Source organism: Carica papaya, chromosome 4 (genome assembly GCF_054855325.1).
Source record: "Carica papaya isolate Zhongbai chromosome 4, ASM5485532v1, whole genome shotgun sequence".
Classification (NCBI taxonomy): domain Eukaryota; kingdom Viridiplantae; phylum Streptophyta; class Magnoliopsida; order Brassicales; family Caricaceae; genus Carica; species Carica papaya.
Window position 1 is genome coordinate 4,217,292 of NC_142312.1, and position 17,297 is coordinate 4,234,588.

At 35.4% G+C, this 17,297-nt stretch overlaps 4 protein-coding genes across 6 annotated transcripts; 1 reads left to right on the top strand and 3 right to left on the bottom strand.

Moving 5' to 3' along the window:
- Positions 1–1,416: 1,416 nt before the first annotated feature.
- On the bottom strand, positions 1,417–2,750 carry STR16 (sulfurtransferase protein 16). Of its 2 annotated transcripts, XM_088217477.1 has the most exons (8): positions 2,568–2,750; positions 2,432–2,497; positions 2,243–2,353; positions 2,072–2,145; positions 1,928–1,998; positions 1,783–1,836; positions 1,597–1,694; positions 1,417–1,497 (listed from the first exon to the last, which is right to left on the bottom strand). In XM_088217477.1, exons 1-7 carry the CDS (start codon positions 2,672–2,674, stop codon positions 1,620–1,622), a joined length of 558 nt encoding a protein of 185 aa, XP_088073603.1. In that variant the 5' UTR covers positions 2,675–2,750; the 3' UTR covers positions 1,417–1,497; positions 1,597–1,619. The 2 variants fall into 2 exon arrangements, with proteins under 2 accessions (XP_088073603.1, XP_021907898.2); XM_022052206.2 differs by having other exon boundaries at positions 1,417–1,694; positions 2,568–2,748.
- Positions 2,751–2,942: 192 nt separating this feature from the next.
- Positions 2,943–6,556, top strand: LTO1 (NAD(P)H dehydrogenase (quinone)s). 2 transcript variants are annotated; one of them, XM_088217475.1, is made up of 7 exons: positions 2,943–3,096; positions 3,165–3,477; positions 4,184–4,440; positions 4,553–4,665; positions 4,930–5,080; positions 5,689–5,826; positions 6,099–6,556. In XM_088217475.1, the coding sequence occupies exons 1-7, from the start codon at positions 2,995–2,997 to the stop codon at positions 6,165–6,167; spliced, it is 1,143 nt and encodes a 380-aa protein (XP_088073601.1). In that variant the 5' UTR covers positions 2,943–2,994; the 3' UTR covers positions 6,168–6,556. The 2 variants fall into 2 exon arrangements, with proteins under 2 accessions (XP_088073601.1, XP_088073602.1); XM_088217476.1 differs by lacking the exon at positions 6,099–6,556 and adding an exon at positions 5,439–5,545 and having other exon boundaries at positions 5,689–5,764.
- Positions 6,557–7,402: 846 nt separating this feature from the next.
- On the bottom strand, positions 7,403–9,442 carry LOC110822272 (squamosa promoter-binding protein 2-like). Its single transcript, XM_022052344.2, has 2 exons — positions 8,519–9,442; positions 7,403–7,863 (listed from the first exon to the last, which is right to left on the bottom strand). Exons 1-2 carry the CDS (start codon positions 8,872–8,874, stop codon positions 7,641–7,643), a joined length of 579 nt encoding a protein of 192 aa, XP_021908036.1. The 5' UTR covers positions 8,875–9,442; the 3' UTR covers positions 7,403–7,640.
- A 4,216-nt stretch (positions 9,443–13,658) lies between these two features.
- LOC148266212 (uncharacterized) lies at positions 13,659–15,624 on the bottom strand. Its single transcript, XM_088218124.1, has 5 exons — positions 15,201–15,624; positions 14,964–15,080; positions 14,576–14,778; positions 14,146–14,377; positions 13,659–14,053 (listed from the first exon to the last, which is right to left on the bottom strand). Exons 1-5 carry the CDS (start codon positions 15,622–15,624, stop codon positions 13,659–13,661), a joined length of 1,371 nt encoding a protein of 456 aa, XP_088074250.1.
- Between the last annotated feature and the right edge of the window lie 1,673 nt (positions 15,625–17,297).

The following is a 17,297-nucleotide window of genomic DNA, read 5'->3' on the forward strand; positions in this document are numbered from 1 at the left end:
GCTGCCTAACTGTGCCAACCCGCTCAGCGTTCTTGAACGCGGAAAAGAAAAAGAACAAATGTGTATTATTATTATTATTTTTTTGGTTTTTCAGAAACACGATAACTGGCCTCGTGAAAGGAAGACAGTTTCGTGTTTTTTTGAACGAAGAAAAAAAAATATTTTGGAGAATTTTTTATTACATTTACTATATATATATATAAATAGATATTTTTAAAATTTTAAAAATTTATTATGTTTGTGCACAAACATATGATGTGGTTTGAAATAAAAGCAATATTAAGAAATGATGAAGATACAGAATGCATTTTTAAAAAAAAATAATAATAATCATTTTATTTTTTTGGTAGCTGATTTCATTTAGGATTACGTTTCTAATTAGTACACGGATGATTACAATATTAATTTTTATATGTACATATTATGGTTTTAAAGATAATACTTTGTCAAAAACACAAGTCCATTAAGTAATATTGTACATTTGAGTTGACATTGATAGTAGCAGAATAGGAGTAACAAGTGTACATGAGATGCTAAAGTAGATAAGAAGTTGTCCATATAAGTGAATACAAAAAATTCTTGTATTATTTGATCTAACTTTTAAATTTTTATTAATTTAAATCTTCAATAACTAATGGCTATTAGATGGTGGTTAAAAATTATTGAATACCTTATCGATAATGTGTCAAAATCATGACTTGTCAATTATAACGTGACACATGATCATATTGAGGATTAAATTATAGCAAATATTTAAGGTTAAAAATGACAAAAAAAAATAACATATGAATTTACGTGTTTTAAAAAAATTAAGAAGTGTTATATGTTATTAGTTAACTATCTAGGAACAATATACAAAAAATTTAGAGAGAGAGAATTTGTAATCTTGTTTTTTAAGTTCCATTTCATTTATAACTTCTCAAAAAATAAAACATAAATAAACAAGAAAAGCAATTAAGAATTGCATGTCTTGTTTCTATGTACAACTTCTAATTTGTTAAAATTCGCAAGTATAAATTTTATTAAGATGTTATAATTCGTTATTTTTTTTTTTGCATTAAAAATAAATATAATTCGACATAATTCAACCAACAAAAAATTCTAATATTATTTTTTATTGGTTTATGTTATCAAAATTTTATTTGTTTAACTCGTAGTGTTAACTCTTAGCTTATGTATCAAATTATCATTGATGTATCATAATTTTGATACATCATTGTTACTTATTTAACTATTAGTATTTTCTTTGACAGTTTATGTCAAAGATTGAATCAGTAAAAATTTAAAAATATATAATTAAAATTAAGTAAATGGAGACTCATAAAAAAAAAAAAAAAAAATCAAATAAGCCTCATGGTATATTTTGACCTAAGAATATAGAAAAAGTTTGTTTCCAATCAATGGCAGCTACCTAAATTCGTGAAAGGCGTATTTATTTATCGATTGAAAGTTTTACAAAGCGAGGATTGGCATGTTGCTCCAATCAACAGCAGCCACCTAAATTCGTAAAAGGGGTATTTTATTTACTTATTGAAGCTTTACAAAGCGAGGATCGGCATATTTACTGGGATATAAGTAGGCATATTTGTGTTTTACCAGCATTGAGGCTGAGTCAGAAGTCACTGCTCCGTTGGAAGCCCATTCTGCGTCCAGGCAGCATACCCACCAGCTATGTCAGTGACAGAGGTAAACCCCTGAGCAGAAAAACAAAAAAGGTCTTAAAATCTTTAAATGGGACGTAATGGGAATTGATATATATTATTCAAAGAAGGATGTGGTTACAGCAGCTAAAAGATCAGCAGCAGCCATGAGAGATCTTTTCCCCAGCTGGCACCCCTGTGAATACACCAACATAACTTAGAACAAGAGAGATATATTCAAAAAAAAAAAAAAAACAAATGAAAAATGTAGGTGGAGATGAACCCACGACAATGATTTCATCATATTTCCCAAAATGCGATGAGACTTGGTCCAAGAAGTTGGTGTTCTTAGTCATCCCTGCACCAAGAGATGGTTTAATCAAGAGGATTTTTTATTCTACAAGGAAAAGATTGATTAATCGATTGATTACCTGATCCAACTCTGTACATGTAAGGAACGTTAATGGCCCCAGAGGCATGACCTGCACTGAACTCTTCAGGAGTCCTAAACATGGGAAAACCCAACCCATGTGATGCGAAGAAACCGCAAGGCATTTCAATACAAAACCACAGCATATATATATATATATATGTATATGTACCTGACATCCAAATATCGATGGCCAGCTAGAAGAAGCTCGTGCGCCACTCTTACCGGCACCGAAGTCGGAACTCCTTGTGCCTCTGCATTCCTTCTCACTGCAGCTTTTGCCCTTCACCAACAAACCAAACCCCAATCAACCATTAACCCCATCAATTCACCATACAAATTCTTGTCTACATAAACATACCCTCCTTTCCAACCTCTGCCGCTGCTACAAATGCCACGCAAACGTCCTTGGCAGCCACCAATCTTCCTGCAAATCCCCCGCTCAAACTAATTAAAACAATAATTAAACAAAATTAATTAAGCCAAACTTAGCTTACCTGAGAAGATTCACATCTTGGCAGCCAACAACTTGGAAACGTGAAGAATAAGAAGACGAAGAGCAAGCAGGCAGGCCAACGGAGGAAAACAATGGCGTCGCTTCCATCTTTGATTTTTTCGGAGGTTATGGCGAGATTCATAAATGGCTGCCTCACACTCAAATATAAAATTATATAAATTATTTTTCTCTGATTCACAGTGACGGTTTTCCATGTTGAGTGGCGCGGATAAGTTTGAAACGGACATGGGGACCACTTATATCATCAGCATTCGGAAGCGCATTTCCCAATGGAAACTCCTAACCAACAATGGGCTTGGGCCTCAAATATGGGCCTAGGCCCAATTAACGTTATTCTCTATATATTACATCACGCCTAAAGTCTTTAAACTCTCGGCCTTTAGTTCGTCTCTGAGCCTTGGACGACCATGGCGTGCTTATTCGGCGTATCGTCTCCCAATCTCTCTTATTATGCTTTGTCGCGCCATTTCTCTTCTTCTGCTTCCGGCCTTCGTTCGATACAATTCAAGGTGCTCTATTTTTATTCGCCTGCGTATATATGCTATATAGGTTTCTCATCTCATTTCTTTGCAACCAGGGATTGACTCGGAGCCTGCTGTTGGTCCCTACTAACTGCTTATCTTCTGAGTCAGGTCAAGATGTGGAACCGGAGTCTGCCGTATCATCATCATCATCGTCGTCGTCGTCGTCGTCTTCTCCTTCTCCTCTTCCTCCTCCTCATGTATCTGCTTCCAATTCCGCATCCAAGTGGTGTGCGGGGCTTGGGGGTGTAGGCTTTGTGGAAACAACATACTTAACTTATCTGAAACTTGCTAATGCTGATGCCTTTTGCCCTATTGGTGGTGGCACTTGCAGTGACGTCCTCAACAGTGACTACGCCGTCGTTTTTGGTATTTTCTACAATTCTATGGATTCTGTTGAGCTTTTCAGTTTCTGAGAAAGATGAGGAGATAGAAGAGGTTAACTTAATTCTCAAGTATTTCTTGTGCAGATCTTCATGTTAAACTCCTTGATTCTTCCTGTTTCACAAAAAACAAAAAAACACCTGAAAACTTTTTTTTTTTTTTCCCTTTCTTCTCCTTTTAGATAGTTAGTTAGTGAACGATATATGTGTAAACCATCATTAGTCACCACGAAATGTGCTTGAATGAAATAAACAAAAGGATCTTGCTCCTGAACTACTGTATTGAATTGATGATTCTGATTTTCCAAATTTTTAAGTCTTAAATTACTTAATTAGTCTCTCTGTTAAAATTAACTATGTGTACAATAAAATAAGTCTAACATATTTATAGTAAATAAATGCATTTCTTAGTAAATTTTTACTTTAAAAAAGGGACTAATTTTGCAATTAGCACCTAAATACTTATTTTTCAAATAATAACTTATATATTTTAATTGACTTAAACATTCTCACTACTGTATAAGCACATTTTATTTAGGAATTTCAGTACTTGCTCTGTGCGTTTCCATTCTCATTGCACTACTATGTTCAGAAAGATGCTGTTGACTTGAGAATCCCATACCCGATAGCATTCCATTTGCAGGTAAATCTTTAAAGTAGGATTTTAGTGACAGTCCTTTTGCACTTGCCAGGTATTCCACTTCCATTGTTTGGAATGGTTGCATATGGATTAGTTGCGGCTCTTGGTCTACAATTGGACAAAAAGAATTTGCCTTTTGGAATTAGTGAAACTTATGGACGGTTAATTTTACTCGGGACCACTACGTCGATGGCAGCTGCTAGTGCATACTTTCTGTATGTTTTAAGCACAGAATTATCAGGAGCGTCGTGCTCATACTGTCTTATATCAGTTCTTTTGTCATTCAGTTTATTTTTCTTAACTTTAAAGGTATTCTTTTCATATTTATTTGTCTAGTTTATCAGTTAATAGATTCTGATCATGTTCTGTTTCATACAAGTAATAAATAATCACTTTTTCTGGTGGGTCGGGTGCTTTCTAGGATGTTGGGTTGCAAGAGGTGCAGAAGATGGCAGGTCTACAGCTATGCATAGCAAGTTTGGTGGTTTTTGCCCTAAGAACATCATATACAACTGCTCAACCTGTCTTGTCAAGGTACTTCAATTTTTCAAAGGACTCGTGGCACTTCTTTGCTATAAAAACTCTTCTGTTTCACATTCCAAATGAAGCTCAAATCATGCATGTTTTGAAGCGTTTATCTAATGGATGCATGTTCTTTAATTTTGTTGTCAACATCTAATTAGTTATCTGGATTTGAAATTTAGATCCGATTGAACTTATTTTCTTCATATCACAGTCTTAGTTGAAAATTCAGGGTGGAAAGATCTTCTAATGAATTTTTTATTTTTGTGTGGACAGCACCCTAGCTGATCTCAACCTGCCATTTGTAACAACTGAGATAACAACACCATCGAGTCCTTTTGCTCTTTCTCTAGCAAGGCACTTGCACTCTGTAGGAGCTAAGATGTATGGGGCTTTCTGGTGTTCTCACTGTTTAGAGCAAAAGCAGGTATATCATCCCTATTTGTTCATTTGTATATTTTAGTAGATGATTTTTTTCAGCAATTTCTGTTTATTCACTTTGCCTGCTGTCTCATTCCGAGAAACAAAATTCTTGTTCCATTGGAAAATTAACAAACATAGTTGAATTCTGGATTTCCAGTTGCTTGGCAATGGTTGTTTTGGAGATGCTTCAATTGTCATGTTCAGGGGTGACCCTGATGTTTTAGATAAAATAGGAATTTTCCTTATATGTGAATTCCTTGGGCAAATTTGTCCACAATTTTGTTAGTGCAATGGTTATATCATATAATGGTTATATCATATAATGACATTTGCGTCCCTCTTCTTGGACCTCACTAAAACAGTTGGAAATCATGCTCGTCTATAAAACAAGCTTTCTAATTGGCAGCTGCAGAAAACTATATCTTCAATTTACATTGTCCCAAATTCAAGTTAACAATGCTTTTTTTTGGTAAGCCCAGTGAATTATAAGAAAGATTTAGGAGCAATGTTGGAAATACTCTTTGTTATTGCATGTAAATGTTTTACACTAGTCTTGACAATATCATTTGCCATGATATGGCCTCAATATTCTGCTTTGGACTATCTTTACAGATGTTTGGACGTGAAGCTGTGAAGCAATTGGACTATATAGAATGTTTTCCTAATGGATATAAAACTGGGATTAAAATGGATAAGGCATGCTTAAATTCTGGAATTGAAGGGTTCCCAACATGGGTGATCAATGGTCAGGTTAGCACTATCATTTATTTTCAGCCCTGAGGAGCAACTGACTGTAAAAAAGTTGGAATTTTTCTACTACGTATTGCATGTAAAATTCTGTTTGTTTGTTTTTTGGATTCTGAATTTCCTGAAATAAGTTGCAAGTATTCATCAGCTTCCAGGGATTACAATTTTTATTGGTCTCTTCTTATTGGATTTATCCCCACTCTTCTTCTCAACCTTTTCCAACATCATTTTTTCAATGCACTTGGTTCTCACTTTGCCATTCTTTTTTTGGGAAGGTTCTGAGTGGAGAGCTAGAATTGACACAACTTGCAGAGATTTCTGGTTTCAAGGAGTCAGCCAACTAAGCTTTCTGTGGTAGCTTCTATATAGATTTTGTTTGGAGTGATACATGTGGCCCTTGGCCCGGGTGTGCACTTATTCTCCATTTATCTTAAGCAGTACGCTGTGTTTAGAGGACGCAATGAAGGAGGTTACGAAATTGCAGGTTTGGTTTATCTTTGAACCCGAATAGAAGAAAAAATGTCCCAAGAAAAAACTCTGTAGATGACATACATAACTTTGGAGAGGTAAAACTTTTGTAAATTGGTAGTTACTTGGTCTCTATAAATCATTTTGTTTTGGATCTACACAAATTATTGCCTGATTTAGAACTATTTTTATTGTTCTGTGAATAATGCTAAGTGACAAACAGTTACACAAATTTATATGCGAATTCAGAGTCTGCTTGGGGGTATTCCGTACGTGAACTAAACCAGCCAATTAATCTTATCTGCATCAGTTATCAGCTAATGTTTGGAGCTGAGTTATTGTAAAATTGTGTGCATCTAGCATTACTAAAATTAAGTGATTACATGTTCAGTCAGGTCTGAGTATTTCGTTTGCTTCAAATGTTAATTCTAGCCTGGCTCTTTTTGCTGAAAATGGGAGATACGTGCGCGCTCTTGCTCCTGATGAAATCTAGCGGTATGTTTTGTTCTTATCTATATCTTGCAAGTTATGAGATTCGAAATGAGCAACCAAAACACAAGTAGATTTCCAATTAAAAGGAAAATGCATTAGGCCACAAATGCATTTTCCAATAGAACAGGATTCAGTAGTATGCCTGGGGGAAGGCCCCTATGGATGAAAAGCAAAACCCACCTAATGGACCTGAGTTTGCTGGGTAAGAACTATAATAGAATAAAAAGGTGAGGAGATCGAATTTTTGTTTGATAGAGTGGAGGTAAACATCTTGTGGAATTCTCTTTGAAATCTAAGTGGGAAACAGATTCAAATTTTATATAAAATTTATTTGTAAATTTACATTTTTCTCAAGTGGAAAAATGAAAGTTTCACTTAAAATAATAAAAGTTATAATTATTCATCTTAAAAATAATTATTCTTGTACTTTGTAATTTAAGTTGAACTATTTTTCTCTCAAATTTAAATTGATCGCCATCCTCCATTTATTTCCCAAAAAAAAAAAAGAAAATAGGTTTACGCATCTTATATTCACCTCACCACTAAATTCAAACACCATTTGCTTTTTCCTTTAGATATAGAAGTTTCATGGAGAAATAGAATAGAATCAACAAAGAACTACAAGAATGCTCCTCAAGAGATCATAATAAAGTCTACAAGCAAAACGCAGACTCCATAACAAGGGCCAAGATGAAAATATATAGATATATTATAATCCAAGTCCTAAAATAAAAAATTTGTATAAAAAGTGAATACTTGGGAATTAGGATGACAAACATCATCGATCAAAACAAACTCATTTGTTGATGATGATTGACATATTGATTAATGTATGCCAAAGGAAAATCGATTTGTAGTCATTCAATACGAACGCGCTTGATCTTTCGATTATTTTGTAGAACCACTTGATCGGATTTTTGAAATCTCGTATGTTCTACGGTATTATTACTTGTTTTTGATTTCTCCACATATTTTTGCATTTTCTGATCGGACAGAAGTTTCCTCCGACGTTCATTATGACCAGCCAAACGACTTCGACAACTTCTTTTAAAATTATCAAACTCTGAAATCCCGTGAAACCTGCATTATATATTGAGACTGCTTGTTAGAATATAAATAATTAACTGAATTACTTCTTATTAACTCTTATTTTTTGAAAAGACTTATTCAATCTATTATTAAAATAACATGCTGAGACATAGATTTGTTGTTTTACTTATAATTCCGTACAAGGTCTAATAAATTTGTGTTTGATTCATGCTTTCAACACTGATGAACATGTTAAATATAAATAATTAACATACTATTTTTCTATAAAATTAATTTTTTGAATAATCATTTTAATCTGCTATTTTTTGTGAAAAGAAAGTTCAATCAAGAATTTATTAGTGCAAATAGTTTGAGGTTAAGCAGAAAACAAGAGCCAAGTAGTGACTTCAGTTATTCCAAGAAATGAAATTCAAATAAGCTAAAAGATTGACAAGGTTTTGGCACGCGAAAACCTTCAAGAAAAACAAACTACTTCAACAATTGAGTGAAAGGATCAGAAAAACTGTATATTGAAAGAGAAACATATGAGATCATGGCAGTATGTATCTGACTCTGGCTTTTGCTCTGAACTCCAAAGGTAATCTGATTTATAATTATCAGCAGTAACTTATGGCCAGATTTGGTGGGGTTAGAATTTCATTGATTCTATAATTAAGAAAAGTAAGAGATTAAAGAAATGTATTACCGGCTGCATTGCTGGCAAAACCTCTGACGAACGCCCTTGACCAGGACTACAGGTGCCTTTGCATGTCGCTCACAGACCTTGTGGCGTCGGTGGTAGGCCTTGGCGTCAACCAATTCTTTACCACATTCATCTGCTTGGCAACACAGATAGATACCTCCACTACCATTATCGCTATTTGACTCTAATTGAAACCCCCTTCTTTCCCCTCCAGATACCACCCGTATAATTATCATCTTCTCCCTCTGATGCTTCTCCTCCTCCTCTTCTCCTTCATCTTCTTCTATTTCTGATTCCTGTTCTGTTTCTAGGTCGTTATACTGCTCTTCACCCTCACTCACGAATGATCTTTTAGCCATTGAAGAACCAGAACGAAGAGAGAGAGAAAAAGGAACAGGGGAAAGTAGGACAACGGCAATGGTTAAATACAAAAATGTCTGTTGTGCTGAAAACTAAAAAGATGCCCAGTAAAGTTTCTCTTCTCCTCCTCCTCTGTCCATTTCTTCTCCACCCTTCTAGTTCTTTTTCTCCGTCCACAATTACCACTAACTTCCTTTTCTTTGTCTCCACCCCTGCAACTTCCTTATATCAATGGAGCTAAACTCGCACTCAAAAGGAGAACGCAACTAGAAATCTACCATTTACGCACTCAAAAGGGACTCTGCACTGTGTACCTTTAGAATCTCCATTAGAGAAGTGACAGACTCTTGATCTTTTTGCTCTCTTGGGTCATTTTACATACGCGGCTTTTATGTGAAGATGCAATCTGGTCGCTGAAATTGTATTAAGACCGCTTGATTATTCTCCGGTGCTTAAAAACAGGGTCGGCTGAACCTAGACTTGCAGAGGAAACCGTGTGGATGGCGGAGAATGAATGAGCTTACCATCTTCGAGTAAAACGGGATCTAACGGTTAAGATTACTAACACGTAATGTAGGCACATGTAATGCATGACAGCATAAACCTTTTTTCCCCCAAAAGCCTCCGCCATTTTAGCAACCTCTACATTTATTTTACCTTCTCCACGCGCCATTAAAGGCAATGCTCGTCAAGCCCCTGATTGGGGCGGCGATTAGAGTACGGACTTCATTTGTTATTTTTTTTTAAAACAAAAAATTTACTTTTTGTTGTTATTAAAAATAATTATATTTAATAGATTATTTTAATAAAATAAATTTATTTGGTACTTATTTATTTAAAAATATCATAATTATGTAATATTTTTGTTTGCCAACTACGTAATTGATTGCTAAAACTAATTGCACTCATGAAAACCAAATAGGAGGAATTGAAATGCATAATAAGCTTTAGAAGACTTTTGAAGGATCAAAACAGAATTACATTATAATCTTGAGGATATGAGACAAATATTCACTTCAACAATGTCTTAAGCAACCTCAAATCGTCAAATTAATTCGAAATTTGGTCTAAACTAGTGCCAGACATAAAAAAAAAAAAAAGAGATGTGTTATGATTTTTCAATATTCATATTTGTTGTTAGGATGACGTTGCAGCAGAAAAACATAAACAATTTTATGGAAAAGTTCATTTTTTATTGAATTCAAAACATACATTATATAAATTTGAAATTAACTAATCACTAAATTTATGATCTTAAAAATAGATCGTGATCACGTGATAAATCACAAAATAATAAGTTACTAAAAGATAGGAAACACTACTTTAAAATTTTCAAATTTAAACAAAAACAGATTTACTGATGTGGCAGCCATCCTAAACATCATTTCTAACACTCCTCCTTGTTTAGCTGCTGCAAACTCTAAGTTTCTTTCCGATTGTTTCAAACTTACTAATTGACAGAGGTTTGGTAAATACATCTTCTACTTGATCATCAGTTATGCAATAAACTAAGGTGACAAAACCATTCTTTTGCACTTCCCTCAAGAAAAATAACTTGATGTTGAAATGTTTAGCTTCGCCGTGAAAAACTGGATTGTGAAAGATAGTTATTGCAGCTTGTTTATAAACCAAGATCTGTGTATCTTCTTTCTACTCTAGATGAAGATCACTTAATATTTTTCTTAGCCACAAGGCTTGATTTATAGTAGCAGTTACAGTAATAAATTCTGTTTTAGCAGTAGATTGATCTACTATTTCTTGTTTTTTCGAACTCCATGAAATAACTCCTGATCCAAAAATAAAACGATACCCAGAGTTACTTTTCATATCATTAATAGATTATACTCAATCACTATCAAAAAAACCAAATAACTTGGACTCATTAGATTTTTTGAACTTGATGCCAAAGTTGATTATACCTTTGATGTATCTAACCACCCTCGTAGCTGCTTTCAGGTGTATTTTACTTGCACAATGCATGAACCGAGATAAAATACTCACAACCATCAAGATATCAGGCCTTGTTGTTATAAGATTCATCAGGCACCCAATCAGACTTCTAAAGTGTGCCTCATTCACTTTCTCAGTTCCATCTTCCTTGCATAGCCTTTCCTTTTGATTCATAGGAGTGTTCGTTGACTTGCTATCTTCCATATGGATTTCTTGAGAATTTCCTTTAAATACTTCTTTCGACAAATGAAAATTTCATCTTGACTTTGCTTGATCTCCATTCCGAGAAAATAAGTCATCAATCCAAGATCAGTCATCTCAAAAACTTTCATCATTTCCAGCTTAAATTCATCAATTAGAGTTGCATTATTTCCATTCACCAAAAGATCATGCACGTAAAGGGAGATAACAAGAATATCAACATCATATTATTTGACATAAAGAGTAGACTCATATAGAATTTTTTTCAAAGCCTAAACTTAGCAGATGGTCATTAGTTCTATTATACCAAGCTCTTGGAGCTTGTTTCAAGCCATAAAGAACCTTCTTGAGAAGATAAACTTTTTCTTATTCACTTTTTTTCACAAAGCCTTCTGGTCGCTCAATGTAGATTTCTTCTTGCAAAGGACAGTTTAAAAATATTGATTTAACATCAAACTAGTATACTTTCTAGCCCTTTTGTGCTACAACAGCAAGCAGCAACCTGATGGTGTCTAGCCTAAAAATTGGTGCAAACGTGTCTGAGTAGTCCACTCCGAAAATCTGGGTGTATCCTTTGACCACAAGCCTCGCCTTGTGCTTGTTGATGGAGCCATTAACATTGAGCTTGGTTTGAAAATCCATTTCACTCCAATAATTTTTCTATCTAGAGGTGTTGGATCGGATGTGTAACAACTTCAAAAGAAGCTGAGACGGTGAACAAATTTAGAGAGAGAGAGTCAAGGAGAGAGAGAGAACTGCAAAACAGAGTACAAGGCTACAACACCCTCTGTTTCTTTAATTGTAGAAAGATATTGATTTTTGTTTTTTAAGAGAAGAAAGAAAAAAACTGATATTATTGAATTGCACGATTACATTTATAAGCACGGAGTTGTGTTTGATTACATCAAACATGACCCGATTAAATTAAACTCAGAGATTCATGTAAACACGCTGCATGGCAGCTACGCAGGCTGCGGTGAGGCACTTTCTTCATAACCTACTTTGAATTTGAATTTGAATTAAGTAAATGGATAAGATCGGTAAAATCAACACTCTCCCTTAATGATTCTATCCCCGATTCTAATTTTTCTTTGCAAGTCCTCAAACCTAGCCTTAGGCAGCGACTTTGTAAAGATGTCTGTAAGCTGCTCATAAGTTGGGCAGTGTAAAAGACTAATTTCTTGGTTTTTCGTAGCATCTCGAATGGCATGGAACTTTACTTTGATATGTTTGGTTCGTCCATGCATGACTGGATTTTTGGTGATAGCAATTGCAGACTTGTTATCTACTCGTACCACGGTTGATCTGTGTAATGCATGCCCCAAGTCATCCATTACTTGCCTAAACTAGATGGCCTGATTTGAAGCCGCAACAGCTGCAATGTATTCCGCTTCAGCTGTTGATTATGCAACTACCTCCTGTTTCTTTGAAGCCCATGAGAAGGCTCCTGAGCCAACAGAGAATACATAACCTGAAGTACTCTTTGCATCATCAATACAGCTAGCCCAATCACTATCCGTATATCCTTGCAGCTCACCTACTTTGGCATCATACCATATTCCAAAATTATAAGTCCTCCGCAGGTACCTCAACACATGCTTAGCTGCTGCCATGTGCATCTATTTGGGAGCTGCCATAAATCTTGATAGAAGGCTCACTGCATATAACATGTCTGGCCTTGAGGTAATGAGATAGAGAATACTACCAATCAAACTTCGATAGATACCCTCATCAACCTCACTTCCACTATAATCCTTTGACAGCTTTAGATTAGGCGTTAATGGAGTTCCTACAGCTTTACACTTTTCCATTTTAAATTTACTCAGGATTTCTCGAGCGTATCTGGACTGACTTAGGAAGATCCCTCCTTTTGTTTGATTGATCTCCAGTCCAAGAAAATAAGCAGCTCCTCCTAGACTTGACATCTCAAATTGATCTTCTAACTGCTTATTGAATCCATCTATCTCTGCTTTATTGCTTCTCGTGACCAATATATCATCCACATACACAGCAGTGAATATCTTTAATTCTCTTTCAATTTTGGCGTACAAAGTAGCTTCAGTTTTGATTCTCTTAAAGCCACATTGTAGGAGATGATCATTCAATTTCTCATACCAGCCTCGGGGTGCCTGCTTCAATCCATATAAAGCCTTATGCAGGATATACACGTGATCTTCTTTTCCTGCAACTAAAAATCCCTTTGGCTGCTCCACAAATATTTCTTCCTTCAGGTCACCATTTAAAAAGGCAACCTTGACATCCAAGTGCATTACTCGCCATTGAAACTGAGCTGCAAGTGCCAAAATAAGACGTATGACTTCATGTCTTGCTACTAGTGAGAACGTTTTAGCAAAATCAACACCAAGTACGTGCACAAAGCCCTTTACAACCAACCGAGCCTTATATTTGTTGATTTTACCTTCAAGATTTTTCTTTAGCCTGAATACCCACTTCACTGCGATTGGGTTCTTGTTTGCCGGTCTTGGAACCAGGGTCCAGGTTCCATTGTTCACAATTACACGCATTTCCTCTTCTATAGCTTTAACCCACTTAATTTTTTTTATAGTTGCTTCAAAGGTTACAGGTTCGTCCGCAGCAAGGCTGCAGCGTTCATAAATATCAGCGATGCTTTTCATTTTTTTTTTTGTCTTATGCTTTCCTCATCTGAACTGTCACCTTCTTCCTCTGTTACATCAATTGAGCTAGATGTTAGAGTTTGACTAGATTTGGTTATAGCTTCAATAGTTAAACAATTTGTTTCTATTTTCCTTTTCTCCCAGTTCCAGTAGCTTGTTTCATCTACTAACACATCTCTCTGGATCATGAGCTTATTGCTTTTCAAGCTCAAAACCCGATATGTTTTTGCTTCTGCACTGTATCCTAAAAACAAACCCAATTTAGCCTTCTCGTCCAGCTTTGTTCTTCTGTCATCTGAAACATGATAATAGCAAATCGACCCAAACACTTTCAGACGCTGAGTTGATGGTTTGATGCCATTCCAGGCCTCCACGGGTGTCATTCCTTCCACTGCCTTTGTGGGCAACATATTGAGCAGAAAACAGTAGTGTTTACTGCCTCAACCCAAAGCACTTTTGGTAAATGTTTGTCAGCAAGCATACTTCTTGCCATTTCTACGATGGTTTTATTCTTCCTCTCCGAGACACCATTATGTTGTGGAGAATATGGTGCTTTGAGTTGTCGTTTGATCCCATTTTTGGAGCAAAATTCCTTGAATTCACCAGAATTGAACTCAAGTCCATTGTCTGTTCTTAAGCACTTCAACACGCAGCCACATTCCTTATCTGTCATGACTTTAAATCTTTTGAATTCGTCTACTATCTGAGCTTTGTTCTGCAAAAAGCACACCCAGGTCATCATAGTAAAATCATCAATAAATAAACCAAAATACATGTTTCCATTCATTGAATTTTCACTCATTGGACCACATATGTCCGAGTGAATTAGTGCAAGCTTTTGATCTGTCCTCCAATCTGTCTGAGTAGGAAATCCCTGTCGAGCCATTTTTCCCAACTAGCAGACACCACAAACCATTTCGGTAGCTCCTATATTTGGAAGATCCTTGGTTAGGTCTCCATTCTGCAATTGAAGTAACCCAGCAGCATGATAATGGCCAAAACATCTATGCCACAGCTTCTCTTCAGGTATTGTGATAATGTTTGCCTTTTCAACTACTTCTTGGAGATTCAAGGAGTATGCCTGGTTCCTTCTTGGAATGAGAGCAATCAATTTATCTTCAGGATTATGGATTCTACAGCATTGGTTTTTGAATGAAATTGAGTATCCATTATTGGTCATTTAATTTACACTAAGCAGATTTTGAGAGAGAGTGAGAACGAAATTCACATCAATGATAAGTTTCCTACCTTCCATCATTTCTATAGCAACATTACCTTTACTTTTATGGATTCCAGCATACCGTTTCCAAGTCTTACTTGGCCTATTGCTGATTTGTCAAGTGACAAAAACATGGCTTCATTCTTACACATGTGAGAAGTGCAACCACTATCAACAACCCAGAGGCTATCGTCTTCCACTGTCAATTCACTTAAAGCAACAAGAATTGTATTAATTTGCTCACTGGATATCTCAGTGACATTTACATGCTGTAGCTCCTGCTTAGATTGTGTTGCTTCCAGCTTTTATTTTTGCCTACATAACTTCTCCTTGTGGCCAAGTCTTTTGCAGAAGTTGCATCTGATAGCTTTCTTTCCCTTGTACCAATATTCACTCTCAAGATGATTTGTGAGGGAGCAGATGTTGCAAGGAGAATACTTCTTCTGTTTTCTGAAACTTTGGTTTCTAGTTTGATTTCCTTCATTCCTTCTGCCTTGATTATGATTTGAAGGGGTAACTTTGATTTGAGACGAGAATAAGGCTCTTTCAGTAGGTACACGAACATGCATGTTGACACGTTGCTCCTGTGATTGCAGTTTATTGATTAGTTTAGCTGAAGAAATCTTATCAATATCTGCAAGTTCCTCTAAAGCTGAGATTTTATACTCAAATTTTGGTGGTAAGCTTATAAGAATTTGTTCTACCACCCTTGATTCAGGAAATTTCTCCCCCAACAATCTCATTTTATTTACAATATCCGAGAATTTGGAGGCATAGTCCCTAATAGACTCATTTTCTTACATTCTAAGTAATGCAAACTCACTTTTCAGCCTCAGTAGTTTGATCTTCTTGCTTCTGTCTCTTCCATCAAACCCTTCCTTCAGTTTCTCCCACGCTTCCTTGGGTGATTCATAGTTCATAATCCTAGAGAAAACCCTATCCGAAACAACCGAGAAGAGGCAGACAATTGCTTTTGGTTTCTTGGCCTTCTCTTCCTTGTCTCTTTTAATCTGGTTCAATGTAGCAGTTTCTTGTAGTGGGTTGGTTCACTATCGTCTATAATAACATCCCATAAACCCAGAGCTTTGAGGTAAGCTCATATCTTTATTGCCCACACATGGTAATTTTCTCCGTTGAACTACAGAGCAGGGATAGTTCCTAAGGTAGCCATCGGGTTTGAGGAATTTGTTATTCACCCGATACATAGGAAAACCTGGCTCTTATACCACTTGTTGGATCGGATGAGTAACAGCTTCAAAAGAAGCTGAGACGGTGAACAAATTTAGAGAGAGAGAGTCAATAAGAGAGAGAGAACTGCAAAACAGAGTACAAGACTGCAACACCCTCAGTTTCTTTAATTGCAGAAAGATATTGATTTTTGTTTTTTAATAGAAGAAAGAAAAAAACTGATATTATTGAATTGCACGATTACATTTATAAGTACAGAGTTATGCTTGATTACACCAAAGATGACTTGATAAAATTAAACTCAGAGATTCATATAAACACACTGTATGGCAGCTGCGCAGGCTGCGAGGCACTTTCTTAACAACCTACTTTGAATTTGAATTTGAATTAAGTAAATGGATAAGATTGGTAAAATCAACAAGAGGTCTATCAACAAGCTGTCATGTATTATTTTTCTCAACGATATACAACTCCTTTTTCATTACAATCATCCATTTTTTATACAATTTTGTTTCATCAACACTTATAGGCTCACATACAGCAATATTACAACTCTAATATTTATTAGAGAGTAAATGAGTGCCCCTGATTGGAACATTTTTTACAGCTTCATCATCTCATTCATCTATGCCATGTTTATTCTTTTCTTGGATGGGATAATGGATCTTTGTCTCAGTTGAGATTGAATGAGAGTTCTTATTTCTGGACTAATTCTATTTTTCACTTTCCATAAAGTATACATATCAGCTTATGGTTGTCTTTTTTTGTTTAAGGATGAAAGATCTTATAAGCTTTTGAAACAGTGTTATAACCAATAAAAATTTCAGGTATTGATCTTTTATCCAGCTTGTCGCGCTTCACTTGAGGAACATAAGTGAAATAAAGACTCCTAAATATTTTTAGAAAGCTCATTATGAGTTTATAACTAAACCACTCTTCAAATTGTATCATATCTTTTACTGTTGTGGTTGAAAGCCTATTTTGGAGAAAAACTGTTGTATTTGTAGCTTCTGCCCAAAAAAACTTTAGTAAGTCTTTGTCATACAGCATGCATCTTTCCATTTTCATGATGAATAAATTCCTTCTTTCACTAACACCATTTTGCTGTTGAGTGTATCGTGTTGTTAATTGATGTTCTATTCCTGCTTTATTGTAAAAAATATTAAATTTATATGACATGTACTCAGTGCCATTATCTGACCTCAAACTTTGGATTGTACAACTACTT

Excerpts from the sequence above, each read along its gene's own strand:
- STR16 (XM_088217477.1), bottom strand. The coding sequence starts at position 2,674 with ATGGAAGCGACGCCATTGTTTTCCTCCGTTGGCCTGCCTGCTTGCTCT. Across the intron at positions 2,146-2,242 it reads CATCGATATTTGGATGTCAG|GACTCCTGAAGAGTTCAGTG; the intron begins GTACATATACAT and ends TCCCATGTTTAG. Across the intron at positions 1,837-1,927 it reads AATATGATGAAATCATTGTC|GGGTGCCAGCTGGGGAAAAG; the intron begins GTGGGTTCATCT and ends GTGTATTCACAG.
- LTO1 (XM_088217475.1), top strand. The coding sequence starts at position 2,995 with ATGGCGTGCTTATTCGGCGTATCGTCTCCCAATCTCTCTTATTATGCT. Across the intron at positions 3,097-3,164 it reads TTCGTTCGATACAATTCAAG|GGATTGACTCGGAGCCTGCT; the intron begins GTGCTCTATTTT and ends CTTTGCAACCAG. Across the intron at positions 4,441-4,552 it reads TATTTTTCTTAACTTTAAAG|GATGTTGGGTTGCAAGAGGT; the intron begins GTATTCTTTTCA and ends GGTGCTTTCTAG.
- LOC110822272 (XM_022052344.2), bottom strand. The coding sequence starts at position 8,874 with ATGGCTAAAAGATCATTCGTGAGTGAGGGTGAAGAGCAGTATAACGAC. Across the intron at positions 7,864-8,518 it reads TTTTGCCAGCAATGCAGCCG|GTTTCACGGGATTTCAGAGT; the intron begins GTAATACATTTC and ends TATATAATGCAG.
- LOC148266212 (XM_088218124.1), bottom strand. The coding sequence starts at position 15,624 with ATGAGATTGTTGGGGGAGAAATTTCCTGAATCAAGGGTGGTAGAACAA. Across the intron at positions 15,081-15,200 it reads TGGCCACAAGGAGAAGTTAT|TGGAAGACGATAGCCTCTGG; the intron begins GTAGGCAAAAAT and ends GTGAATTGACAG. Across the intron at positions 14,054-14,145 it reads CATCGTAGAAATGGCAAGAA|TGGAAGGAATGACACCCGTG; the intron begins GTATGCTTGCTG and ends CCACAAAGGCAG.